The following is a 13,773-nucleotide window of genomic DNA, read 5'->3' as shown; positions in this document are numbered from 1 at the left end:
TTTAGAGATACCAGATAGTCAATAATGCATGTCTTTGAACTGGGGAAGGAAACCCAAAGCAGAAGAAGAGCATACACACTCCATAAAGAGGCAAGAATCAAAACTCATGTTTTCTGCCACTTTAATCAGTGGATATTAAACAGATATTTTTTTTCACATAAATCTTGAATTGTATATAGAAAATAAGTTAACTGGCATTACATGTATAATTAAAGTAAATTGTGACATATGTGGTAAAAACATATACTCGTCCTTACCTGAAATATATATATATATTAAAGACATTTCAGGTCTGATTAACTTGCTGAATATATAATCTTTTAAAAAGTACCACTCAATAGAAACAAAATAGGAAGACAGTTTCTACATTTTGTAAAAACAAAACTGCTATATCCTTATAAAAATGTGTGCTTAAAACCTGTGACTGTTTCAAAATATTACATTTTTCTTTAAGGAATATAAAAATCCCATACTAATTCATTTTATACAGCATTTCCATTACATAAACCCTCTGGTGCCTCTGTGAGACTTTGGAAAATACCAAAGGAATCACTTTCCAACCAAACTACATTCCAAATGAGAAGGAAAAATCCTCCCAAAGTTTATGTCATTTGGAAATTTTAAATACTTTCTAGCACTATATAATGTGGTTTTGCTGATGTAAAATCAAATACTGTGCAAACCAGATTCCTATTTTCTCCAACTCACAGAATTTGACTGTGACATGGTAATACCCGCCCAGAATGTATATTAACTCTACATATGCATTATCTGAACACACACGAGAGATTCTGGCTTTGACATGTTGAATTGCCTTATAATCAAGGATTCTGTCAGGCAGCACTGAATTGTGGAGCACACTGTAATATAAACTGGAAAACCTGTGGTCATCGCTCCTCTCAGTCTCAGTTCATGATCTCATTGTGCTCATAGTAAGGCTCCAGGTCAGCAAAAATATCATTGGGGTTTCTGCAGGAGAGATTGCAGAAGCATGCGTTGATCCACATGTACTTCCAGGTGAACACTGCTCCATTGGGACACTCAAACTCCACCTCGATTGTCTTTGACTTGTAAGGGATGCAGCAGCGTTCATCTGAACACACTCCACAGTATTTGGGCCAGTAGGGCTTTTTACTGGTGCAGCCGGAAATGGTGAAATTCTGAAATTCACGCTCACGATAAATGTTCAGGCATTTCTTCCCTGGCTGCATGACAGAAATGATGATGAAGAAGTGTGTCAGTGGTTCTTTATATTGTATTTAGTCACATCAATCAGTGAATCAGTAATAACTTATGCGATTTCTGATATATACAAAGACTTGTTAGTTAGATTAGAATAGATAAATAAAAACAACAAGGTGGGAAATGACAAAAAAGACAGTGTGTTTACCCGAAAATGTTTGGTTATGTCCACATCGCAGGGCCTGAGGTTACACAGACGGCTCTCATGCTCCATCACGCACTGGGAGTTGTCATTGGAGAGTCGCATAGATACGCCCCGCCCACAGGTCTTTGAGCATGGGCTCCAAGGGGTAGTATGGGTAATACAGTTGTTGTGCCAGATCTCATTGGTGTTTAGAGACACTGAAAGCAATACGAAACACTTTACTCATTTGAAACCTAGGCAAGACAGCTTTTATAGACACAAAACCAGAAAATGTACAGCCCCAGTGCATAGGCTTTATCGCTTTAAACAACAAGGTGCTTTAATCCTTAAAATGATTTATATCTGTGGTCACTGCAGATCATTAAATATCCTTACCCTCCACAGCATGTCTAGGGCTCGTCCTGCGTGTTTTCCGAGGCTCGTTACAGATCCACTGCTCACAGCAACGGCCTGGAATCTTCACCAGTTTGGGTAACTGACACCACCCCCTAGGTGGCAGGGACTCGGTGCACAGTGGTACACACCCGATTGCCCCATTTACACACAAGCAGCGGTACTTACAGCTAGGCTGAAAGCTCTGCCCATTGCGATAGATCACACCATTATACTCACAACCTGTCCCGACTAGATCTAAAACAGAAATACAAAAACAACCGCAAAGATTTACTCCACAGGAAAAGGTAAATCCTTAAAGTGGCAGGAATGTGGTTGCCTTAAGTCAGGTCTAATGTGCTTTAAACAAGCTAGACATTTAAGTATCAATTTTATTTCAATTAAATTTAGTTAAATTTTCAATTACTGTAAATTATCAGTAAAAGCTGGAATAAGCAAAATTCTCACAGTGCTTGCTGTTTCATTCTATTTTCATGTTCTACCAATAATGCACTATATCTTGGTGCTAAATTTGTTTATATACAGTCTAATAAGATATATTTGCAATTATTTTTTATAATTATAATAATTTATAATTAATAAGATATACTTGCAATTATTAATAAGAAAGACGTAATGAAAAGTGAATAGTTGTTTGCCAAAAATAATGAATTAGTATGGGAAATCACTTACATGCACACACGCCTTTTTCGTACCTAGGCTTGTCAGCACTGTAGTCACAGTAGAGGCCCCTGTGGTAGTCACATGTGTCTCTCTCATTGCAGGTTTCTCCCAGCTGTTTAGCACAAGCCTTACAGCAGTCACAGCCGTCTGTGAGCAGACTGATCCCCAGAGGGCACACGGGGGTCACCTTAGGACATTTACAGGGCCACTTACAGTACTGTGTCCTGTTAAACAGTTCCAGGTCTGTGTTCACAACCGGAATGACTGTGGGACTTTGGGATAAGACCTTTTTACAGGAGAGAGAGAGAGAGAGAGAGAGAGAGAGAGAGAGAGAGAGAGAGAGAGAGAGAGAGAGAGAGAGAGAGAGAGAGAGAGAGAGAGAGAGAGAGAGAAAATCATGTCTAATTTCACTCTGTTCCACCGGATGGCACTATTGGACTAGATGTACACAGAAGGAACATGGGCAATGATGTACTTAGATTTTATTTGGTTTCATATTGAAATGACATTAAAATGGGACGTCCCAGAAATTTGCAGTAGCACACAGCACATCTAAACCTCCAGTTGTTTTAGTGTTTTATGCAATAGATTATTTTCTTAATTATACCACAGCTCTGTTGATTGTTGAATCTGTTTGGACAGCAGGTGTCGATTAATTATCAATAACACAACTCAGACAACAGGAGCAGCTGGTTAATATATTAATCACAGATTAACAGAAAATATTTATTTAACATGTAACTGTATATGTATATTTAATTTATGCCATAAACATGTCATAATGTTTTTAAGTTCTAGCATAATTGCACATTAAAGGAAATGATTTCCTCCTTAGCAATAAAATCACAATGTGTTGGCATCTTTTTTGGAGAAAAGGGGAATTCCTGCTTGTTCTGTCTCTCCTTATCTGAAACCAGTCCCAACTGCAGAATTACTGTATGAACACCCACCTGCCAGGCTCCAGTGCATAGGCTAAGGATCGTATCAGAGTGTGTATGTGGCATTATTATGAAATTAAATACATTTTTGATAGTTTTGGGGTCTTTAAAGACGTAATTCACAGAATAATACTACATCCTGAGGTTTTAAAATAAAGAAAAAGAAACTGCATGTCAGAACACAGCATGCACCAGAGTTAGACTACATACCCAACCACCCAACCACAGAAATGAGGTATCAGGCAATTTAAATAAAATCTTAACTTCATTCTCATTCAGCTAACCACTTTATCATGATCAGAGTCATGGTAGACCTTAGAGCTTATCCTGGCATCCAGCCAGACCCAAGCTCAGAATCAAACTCAAGACCCTGGAGCTGTGAGGTGGCAACACTACCCAATAAACCACCATGTTTCCCTAAAACCTTGAAGTAACTTCCCGATTTAAATCTACTTCTCCAGTGGGCACTGAGTTACTTCTTCACTGCCTGCCAGGAAGAAATTACATACTGTTAAACATGTGCTAATATTTCTGAGCTTAATTTTCTATCCCCCAACCATGGACACATGGGCAAAGGTGTACAGATGAAAGCTAACTGTGTTTATGTTGAATAAAATCTGATAGATCTTTGATAGATCTGATAGATTTAGTCTAGTTTTAGAGAACAGGAAAATTCAGGAAAATATTTCTACTGAACTACTGAACCTGATATTCTAGACTCACTTCTTTAAATTCTTCCTATTTATTTTTAAACATTTCCATATGATTTCCAGTCATCATGTGCCTTTATCAGGATCAGACTGGGAGAGATCCATAGTTGAGTCTGGTTTTGTTATGTAGTGTTGATTTGACTCAACCCAGATTTCACTTTCAGCTTTAAGGTTTGTACTTCCTATTTAGTGCAACACGTATGTGGACTCAAATTTCTGTCTGAGGTTAACACAAACTGAACTGGCTCAAGAGCTGACTAAGCATTTGTTAAACAAATTCCTCACCTGATAAAGTCCACCGTTTACCAACAGGATCCACGACAGGAGCCTCATCACTGAACTCCAGCGAGAGACGCATCCAGACATCAAAATTCATTCTGCATTGAAATGAAACTCATGGTGTTCTGTTCGCCCGGGACTTTCTTCCATCAGCCGCTCGCTTTGGTGAAAAAAAAAGACGCACGCACACACACCTACACGCACACACGCGCGCGCACGCGCACATACACACGCACACACGCGCGCGCGCGCGCGCCCACACACACACACACACACACACACACACACACACACACACACACACACACACACACACACAGCGGTGCTGACGTGCGCTCCTTGTCTCCTCCTGCTTTCATCTCCTTCAGCTAAATCAACGTTGCCTGCTAAGCGTTTAAGGAAAAATCCTTTCCTCAACGACTTACATATTGAGCTTTATAAGTAACACATGATCTTCCATTCCGCTTTGATCTGACCTTTTGCTTTTTTCCAACAGCATTGTTTAATTTCCTACATTATCCCAAATGGAATACCTGTTAATATTGGAGTTAGTTCTAATTTAATCTTCATCTGTTTAGTGCTTCATCTGACTTATCTGATCTGAATAATCTAATCTAATCTAATCTAATCTCGCCATTGTGCTTGGGATGGTATTGATTGTTAACTATCAGTCTCTGTCTCTGAGCTGCATTGTATTGTGCAGACAAAAGATAGACAAAAGTAGCTTGTGCACCTTTTTGAGCCCACAGCAATATCTGTCTTTTGTTACTCATGTCTTCGGAGGTTAGATTTTTTAATCTCGAATTAGATTTTTTTCATTTTGAGCACCATTGTAACTACGCTATGTCTTCAAGTCACATCTTGTCCGAGTCGGTCTCAGCGACTTCTAACAGTAATGAAAAAAACTGCAAATACCAACAAATTAGCCCCATCACCCAAATGACAAAGGGCATAATAAATATTTCAATATAAACAGATATATTTAAAATTATATCCTTAAAATTATAGCACAGCATAAATTTCATAACCCCTATCATAGGCTATGTACAGGGATCAGCCATAACATTAAAACCACTGAGTGTTGGCATGAATAACACTGTAGTTGCAACTGTAGGGATTGGATATATCAGACAGCATGTGACCAGTCAGTTCATGTATTGGATGTGTTGGAAGTAGGAGTATTGTGGCAAATATAAGGACCTGAGTGACTTTGTCTTAGTTTGGAGCATCTCCAAAAACAGCAGATATAAGTCAGTTTGCTGCATATCAAGCTGCATTGACTAAACTCAATTTGATCAAGCTTATGTGAGATGTGCGAGACAAACAAGGTTGATCCATGCATGATCCCATCTTGTAACTTACAGGACTTAATGGATCTGCTTCTTGTGTCTTTGTGACAGATAGCACAACAGATCCTTCAGAGGTCTTGGGAAGTCCATGTGTGTGGAGTGCCAGAGCTGTTTTGGTGGTTTAATGTTATGGCTGATTAGTGATTTGCGCATGGCCCCTTCTCAGAAACCTAGCAATGCTCAGACTAGCTAATGTAAATACAGGTTATTAACCATAATTTAAATAAAAATTAAAAATGAATTTGAGACTTGAAAGAGAGACTTTAAGAGAGACTGAATGAGACTTGTTAATACTGTTTTTCTTCATTTCTGATTTGACACTAATTTTTCCATGGAAAAGTAAGATGGTTGAGCTTCTGCGTCATGTTTAAATGGCAGACTTTGGTCAAACTACATTATCTTGAATGTGGAAGTTTAGTACATATTCAAATTACTTAAAAATGTCAAAGAGGAAGCCATAAGAAGCTTATTCCAGGCTTTTTGTAAAACTCAATGTGTATATTTGTGGCATTTCTGCCACCAGAGCAATACCTTGTAATATAATGACATATATCTCTCTGATATGAGTGCAAAGAATCAGAACCAAAGGTGGTTAGAGAGAATTTGAGACTTTATTATACCCTGGGGTTACAGAGTCCCCCTCTTAACATACCATAGACTACATTTTTGTTTAGTCATTAACTGAACATGTTGCTAAAGAAATTAAAAACAAAATCCTTTCTCAGGTACCATAAAGTTAAGCCAAGAAGATTGTGATCTAAATAAAGTCTTTCCATAGTTGTGTATTGGAGTTTTGAGTCTAATGTAGCTAACACACACACACACACACACACACACACACACACACACACACACACACACACACACACACACACACACACACACACACACACACACACATACACACACACCATTTAAAAATGTATCATATCTAAGGAAGTAGTAGCAACCATCTAGAATCCAGATCTTAACACAAAGTTTATCACTACAAGCAAACAAAACTTCAGACTCAAACGGAAAGTGTTTGTGTGGCAGCAAGAACATGGTAAAGCACTGGCTGTGAATGGGAGGTGAAGTGGCAGAGACACAGAGGGCAATAAATAGACACAGACACCTGTGTGTGATTAGCAATGGCTTGCTTACAATATGCAACGTGTCTTAAATTGTGCTGTTGAAAAACCTGAACAAGAGCCTGGCTAATGAGAGCTCAGAAAAGATGTACCTTCTCATGCTTCTCCTGAATTGTTTTTGGAACAAATATACATCCATTAATTTGTACCATTAAAATGTCATATCCTAGCATCCTATTATATAAAAAATTGCATGAACATGGTCTGGTTTCAATGTCAAAGGCAAATGATAGCATGCAGATGGTTTAACCAGAAAAGCAAATAGAATAAATAGAATAGAATAATTATTATTTATAGAATAAATGCTGTTCATAGCGATGGACCATGATGAAACAGCTGGAAACTTTAATTGCACAATTATTTTAATACCTTCCTTAAATGTGACACAGTAATGATTCTGGCTGCCATAATTTAGACTGATTACAGCATCTGCTTCAGTTTTACAGTTTCTAATAATTTGTTAATGGTGCATCTGTATAAAGCCCACGGTGTCAAACTCAGGCCCGGTGTAATTACATTTGGCCCGAGAGATCATATCAAATGTGCATTACAGCTGGCTAGCCGCATGCTCCGCTAATACTACAACTCCCAGAATGCCTTGTCACTGTATCGACGCGTAGTCACGAACAGCAAGCGCCCCTTATTCTCTGTTCTCTAGTCACATCGGGCAAGTTAATTCCACCCTCCACAAAAATGGCCAAACGAAAGATGGACAATAGGAGCTTTCAGGACAGGTGTGAGGCAGATTATCTATTCATGAATATAAAGGACAGACCTGTTTGTCTTGTGTGCTTGTCTTGAAGACACTATGACACGAAACATTATGAGAAGTATAAGGACCTGGGCATAAAGCAGAAGCTCCAGAAGGCGGAGGAGATGAAAAAAGTCTGGTTTCCCGGCAGACTATGTTCATGAAAGCAAAATCAAAAAGTGGAGCTGCTGTAAAGGCTGTAAAGCTTTATTGTGTCAGCAGAGACAGCAAAATCTTTCTGGCCTTTTAATGAGGGAGAGTTTGTCAAAAAGTGTATGGTCAAAGTTTGCGACATCGTGTGCCCAGATTAAAGGCAAGAATCAATGTAAACATTGATGTGCAGAGTAAATCAGAGTGTAGCAAACTGAGTTTGAATACATGTTTTCTTTATGCACTTTTTCTACTCCAAGGCATGAACTGTTAATAGTCGAAATTATTTTTGGTTGTTTTGTTGTTGGTTTTAAAATGATCCATTTCAAAAAGGAACTTAAAATGATAGTGAGAGGCATCATTTATTTTATTTATTTAAATAAGAATTGAACACCACTGATGTGTCTTTTATTTCAAATTTAATTTCTTATGTGTTTGTAATATCAAGCTCTGGTTGTTCCAAATCCTGTGTTTAAGCAAAACTAAAGTTTGTTTCCATATGTATAAGGTTGAACATTACATATCAGATGCAGTTAATTTTTCAATAAATATTCAGTTTGGCCCGTGACTTTATCTGTTTTATATTTTGGCCCACTGTGAATTTGAGTTTGACACCCCTGATATAAAGGGAAACATTGAGATTGTTTTGTTTTTTAAATGCAGGTTTATTGTTTAAGTCCAGAAAAGTATGACATTATGACACCACTAACATATACATAGAACTTCAGAAAGTATGTGATCATGGCTGACCGACTATGTGATCAAACATAAATATTTTAGACAGTTTAACTGTAAGCATCCTTCTCGGTCTTGGGTTTGGTTTGTGTCACCAAAGAGCTAAAGTCTGACAAAGGCTCAGACTTTGGAGCTTCAGATGGTTTATTCTCTCCAATTGAATTTGTAGACAAGAATTTTCCTGGAAGAGAACATGATATAAGGGTATTAAACACCAATCAAAGAGGAAAATTTAGATTAAGATTAAAATTAAGATTTGGATGTCACATGTCATGCTGGTATTTTAGGTAAAGTTGACACACCCAGTACAGCAAACACACAGTCAGAGAGCCACTGACCTGTAGTTGAGCTCAGAACTGGCACGTACTGGGACCAGAAGGAACACTGGTGTGCCTGGAGGTTTTTGAGGTTACTGAGGCTAGAAGACAGCTCCTTATAGTTCTGTCCATTTGGGTGGGGCAGGAACTGAGGCCAGGGAGTCAAAAGCTCACTAAAAGACGCTCCAGAGACAGAGAGAGGCAGGTTCGGGTTTCTGCACAGAGAATTATGTGAAAGAAAAGAAGCATAAAGTAATGTGTATAGAAAAATAACACATGGTGACCACTGCATATTAATAAGGCACATAAATAGATCTTATGATATTTACCCAGATTTAATGAAGTTAGCCATGTAGCTCATGATCTTCAGAGAAAGAGTTCTTTCTGTTGAAGTGAACAGTTCTCGCATTTCTGGGACATGCAGCAATCCAAACACATACTGCACATCCAGAGGAGATGAAGAATCAACACTGATTTTGGAGGGAAAAAATATGAGTAATTAAATTTTTTTGGTTACTACATCTATAATTTATTTATTTTTCTAGATACAAACCTTTAATTTTCCAAGATAATTAATCAAGGCTCCCAGAAAGAAGATAAAATGTACCCTAAATTAAACCCAGGGCTGTATATGCTGACTTAATGTTAATATCTGTAAATTATTTAAATTGTACAGATTCTTTTGAACCCTTATGCATACTTGCTGTAGAAAAGATGAATAATGAGCAGAACTTTTGTAGAATCCAGAGTAGCCTGTTTTACTTTTATTGAAAGTGTGGCACTGTGTGAGAACATTTTGGAAGTCACAAATTCAAAACGGGTTTGCAGGTAACACACAGACATGCTTTCTAGTTTAATAAAGCATAAATCATTTTAACCCAAAATCCATTGTTGAAGTGTTTAAGCTGGTGAAATTCTAATCATGCTTTGGTGTCTGCCTGAAAAGATCATACTGGCCTAATGATGATGGTCTAAGAAGAATTAAGGACAAAAAATGTAGTCAATAAAGCAGAACGAACTGAATTAACCAGTGATCCTTTCCCCACCTTTATGAGGGAAAAGTGAACACCTGCGGGAAACATGACATTCATCTTCAAATGCTACGAGTGAATTTTACCTCATGTATAGAAACAGACTGATGTAGATGTGTGATGCTCAAATTCAACCACATAACTCAAATGCCATTAGGTTATAATGCCATTAGACATTTCTTTTCGGGAAATCGCTAATCTTTTCGCGTTCACTTATTAGAGTGTATGAGAAATTTAAGGGGAGAACATATTATTATTATATTATTTATTTGAGCTGTGTTATTTAAGATACAATGCCATATAGTATTTTATATGTAAACATAGTGACTAAATTCAGGGGGATTGAATTTATATATATATATATATATATATGTATATATATATATATACATATATATATATATATATATATATATATATATATATATATATATATATATATATATATATATATATATATTGGATTTATATGAAGTTATAGACTTACAGACAAATGTGTCGAACAGATCATCCACGAAGGCAGACATAAATAAATGAGTGGAAAAAAGGCAACTATAGAAGATATTACCTTGGTGCCTACTAAAAAAATAAGAGAAATGTAGCATCATACAAAGTTATCTCTTGACAGTGACTAGCACAAACTTCCCCAGAATACTTACAGCATTACAGACATATCTGGATATGTGTGATTTCTTTTCCATTTAAAATCTCCCTATCCCACTACTCACTGTCACTTCTGCCCCAAACCCTAAATGCATCATTCTTTGTGTCTATGGACACAAGACATCTCTACTGAGAGTAATACAGTGTATAATGGTATTGTACTGTACCTTGTGTGCACCATATCTTGAGGCAGGTGGTACATGTAAACAGCAGAGCGGGTGCTGGAGGCCCAGAAGCTGGCCATCTCAACAGAGGGGCAGGTGATAAAGAAATCTCTGTGAAGGAAAATACTAGTCATGAGCATACAAACATATTCAAGTCTCTAACTCCATCATTGCTGTGACAAATATATATTACTAAATAAACTCTAACTGGTATAAGACGACAGTGATGATAGCTGCTTTTTCAGGCTTTTTTTTTCACCCACTCCTGTACTAGACATGAATATATAACTGCTTGGGTGGTAGCTAAAGAAAATGTTCCAAATTAAGCACCAGGGAAGAATCGAATTCTTCATGCTGTGCCTCTTCCTAACTTTGCTTCCCTTCATGTATTTATGCGCTTGTCTCTTTTTCTCACTCTGTTTAACTGTGAAACATGAGTGGGTTTTTTTTAGCGGCAATATGTTACAAATTCCAATGGACTAATTATTAAAACAACATTTATTTGTTTCCTCACCAGTAAACTTGACTGATAGTTTCAAATAGACTGTAGCAGTGGCTTCTCAAGTGTGTAGTAATGGACAAAAATGGGGATTAGTCTGATTAAATAAAGCATTCGGTCTTAACCTGTTACTGTACCAGATCTGGCAAAACTATGTTTAAAATATGAACAACTTACAAAACTATCAACAATGTGTAGAGACTAGACAGTTTTCTACAGTACACATAAAATGCTATAAATGAAATGACAATATTTATATTTATACAGTCTCGCAACAAGCAGCACTACAATACAATGTTTGCTCGGCTATTTAAGAAATTATATATATATATAAAATTTCTAAAATAGCCGAGCAAACATTGTATTGTAGTGCTGCTTGTTGCGAGACTGTGCACTTCTTTATGTGTGGTTCAGCCGTCGTCCATTCTATATTTGACACTAGTCATTACGTAGGTGGAATAAAGTAACAAAGTCACGCCCTGTCTTTCCATCTCTCATGGAACAATAGTTTTTAGTAAACAGGTTTAAAAGCAAAAGTGAATGATTGAGTAATTACTTAAATCTATTTAAAGAAGGTTTTGTGGGGCTGTACTTTTAGTATACTAAATTTTCTTTTTTTAGTATACTATTTTCTGGTCACTTTGGCACTTTTCACTCATCATATTGGATTTTTTGCCTCAAATAGAAATAAAAATCTCTTCATTCTCAAACATTTTAGCTTTCTGGATTGTTAAGGATCTTAATTCCAACTGATTATAGCACAGTAATATTCAATGTCCATGAATAGAAATGAAAGATATACTTACATTTATATAAAAATGTTATAAATTTTATAAAACTTTAATTTAATTAAAAAAAACAGCTTAAAAAAGTGTTACATGCACACAACTACAAACACATAGATGGTAACAGACTTTAATAATCTGATACACTAATTTCTATTGTAAGGTGAGAAACCTAACAAGTCAAAGTTTGCTCACACTTGGTTTATTTACTGTAAGGCATATTCAGCAACGCCATTTCTTTTAACTAGATCATAAAGTTACACCCTTTTCACTGAGGCACATTAGCTAGAAGTGTGTAGAAGTGTGTTAAGAATGTACACACATTCAAACTAACTGTGTACCTTTTCTTTTTAACCATGCCACAAACATCACATTTAATGCTGCAGTGAATACAATTTTTTTCAAAATGCCTACAACAGATGAGAAAAAATAATAATAAAACTTGCTATTATTAGTACTGAATTAGTACTGAATTTACCTTTATCTGCATAGCACTTTTAATAAATACCACTGTCAGCTCAGAGCCGTCGAGTTTCGTCAGGCTTATTGGGATTTATTTTTTTCATACCGAGAAACAATTTTGTAATATTGAGGATATTAAAATATCTGTAGCTAATAATATTATTCCCAGTATATATCCCAACCCAGATACAACAGTAATTAATAGCATGTCAGTGCACCATCAATGATATTTTAGGTATGCCATGTAATGCACATAAAGATTGTCAATCCTCTTTGACTGTGGATTAAATTTCCATTCACAAGAGAACTTCTAACCTCAAATCTAATATGCTGAATCTTAAAAAGAGGATAATTTTTTTACAGGATGAGTTTTTACAATTTATGATAGTTCATCTTTTTAATAGTTCACTCCATTTATAAATTATATCCAAATGTCACTGCCGGAATTCTGACCATCTCTTGGTATAAAGCAGTCGACTTTGCTCTTTCTCACCTGGTGGCATTCTCCAGAGCACGGGAGAAAACACTGTAGCCAGTGGGAGTTGGAGAGTGTTGCAGAGAGTAGAACCAAGTAGCTGCTTCCTTCACAAACATATTGGAATCATCTCCTCCCAAGGAATTGGACAATGCTTCATAGAAAGCAGTTTTACTCTCTGCTCTTCCCTGAAGCTGCTCAAAGTTCTATTTATATGACAGTTAGACAGCAATAGAATTACAATGTAAATACATAAAAGCATATTGACCATGTGATTCATCAATCTGGTTAAAATTCTGCCGGCTCTGACCTTGATATTTTTAGCTCTACTGATCAGACCGTCCTCTGCAGAAGAGCCCAGCATCAGCGGGACTCTGTGGAAGCGTCCAGATCTCAGGGCTGCTAATGGCTGTTCCTTAACCATCACACCATCTACCACTGGAGACCAGGCCTGCAGGGGACCACTGACTGCCAACAGCTGTGTATATATGTTTATCCAATTGAACATGACAGTAAAAAAAAACGACTGTAATTCAAACTCTATTTATCTAGGAGCTGTAGCTTAGTAAACCCTGTATTTAGTGTTGTTAGGAAAGTGACCTTAGTCTGTGCAGCGTTGATGCTCTCAGCAGATTTTTGTCTCAGGCAGATAAGTAGCTGTTCCAGCTCTAATGATGAGCAGCCTAGTTCCAAACCTAGAGACACAGCCTGCTCCTGAGCTTTCTGCTTGCTCATTACGGTAGCTGGAGAGAACACTGAGCCACCCTGAAAGAAAATACCAAATGTTATTCTACAAATTGAATGACTAAACAATTTATTCAAACAACTAAAAGCTGCAAAATGCATTAAGAGACAAATCAATAAACCCCAGGAGGAAAAAACAGCTATTTTT

General features: G+C 36.9%; 2 protein-coding genes across 2 annotated transcripts in view; both read right to left on the bottom strand.

Annotated features, from left to right (window-relative positions):
* Positions 1-104: 104 nt before the first annotated feature.
* Positions 105-4,582, bottom strand: ccn4b (cellular communication network factor 4b). Its single transcript, XM_027149827.2, has 5 exons — positions 4,377-4,582; positions 2,453-2,729; positions 1,763-2,017; positions 1,391-1,584; positions 105-1,205 (listed from the first exon to the last, which is right to left on the bottom strand). Exons 1-5 carry the CDS (start codon positions 4,455-4,457, stop codon positions 906-908), a joined length of 1,107 nt encoding a protein of 368 aa, XP_027005628.1. The 5' UTR covers positions 4,458-4,582; the 3' UTR covers positions 105-905.
* Positions 4,583-8,379: 3,797 nt separating this feature from the next.
* Positions 8,380-13,773, bottom strand: part of tg (thyroglobulin) — a 32,697-nt gene continuing 27,303 nt past the window's right edge. Inside the window, 7 exon segments of the mRNA XM_047811114.1 lie at positions 8,380-8,666; positions 8,824-9,017; positions 9,132-9,272; positions 10,664-10,771; positions 12,900-13,087; positions 13,192-13,359; positions 13,482-13,646. Coding sequence (XP_047667070.1) covers positions 8,536-8,666; positions 8,824-9,017; positions 9,132-9,272; positions 10,664-10,771; positions 12,900-13,087; positions 13,192-13,359; positions 13,482-13,646 — 1,095 coding nt within the window. The 3' untranslated portion in view covers positions 8,380-8,535.

Source organism: Tachysurus fulvidraco, chromosome 3 (assembly GCF_022655615.1).
Source record: "Tachysurus fulvidraco isolate hzauxx_2018 chromosome 3, HZAU_PFXX_2.0, whole genome shotgun sequence".
Classification (NCBI taxonomy): Eukaryota; Metazoa; Chordata; class Actinopteri; order Siluriformes; family Bagridae; genus Tachysurus; species Tachysurus fulvidraco.
The sequence above is the reverse complement of the archived record's forward strand: the minus strand, read 5'-3'. Positions and strand labels throughout refer to the sequence as shown.

Excerpts from the sequence above, each read along its gene's own strand:
- ccn4b (XM_027149827.2), bottom strand. The coding sequence starts at position 4,457 with ATGTCTGGATGCGTCTCTCGCTGGAGTTCAGTGATGAGGCTCCTGTCG. Across the intron at positions 2,018-2,452 it reads CGAAAAAGGCGTGTGTGCAT|ATCTAGTCGGGACAGGTTGT; the intron begins GTAAGTGATTTC and ends TTTCTGTTTTAG. Across the intron at positions 1,206-1,390 it reads ACATAACCAAACATTTTCGG|CCAGGGAAGAAATGCCTGAA; the intron begins GTAAACACACTG and ends TCTGTCATGCAG.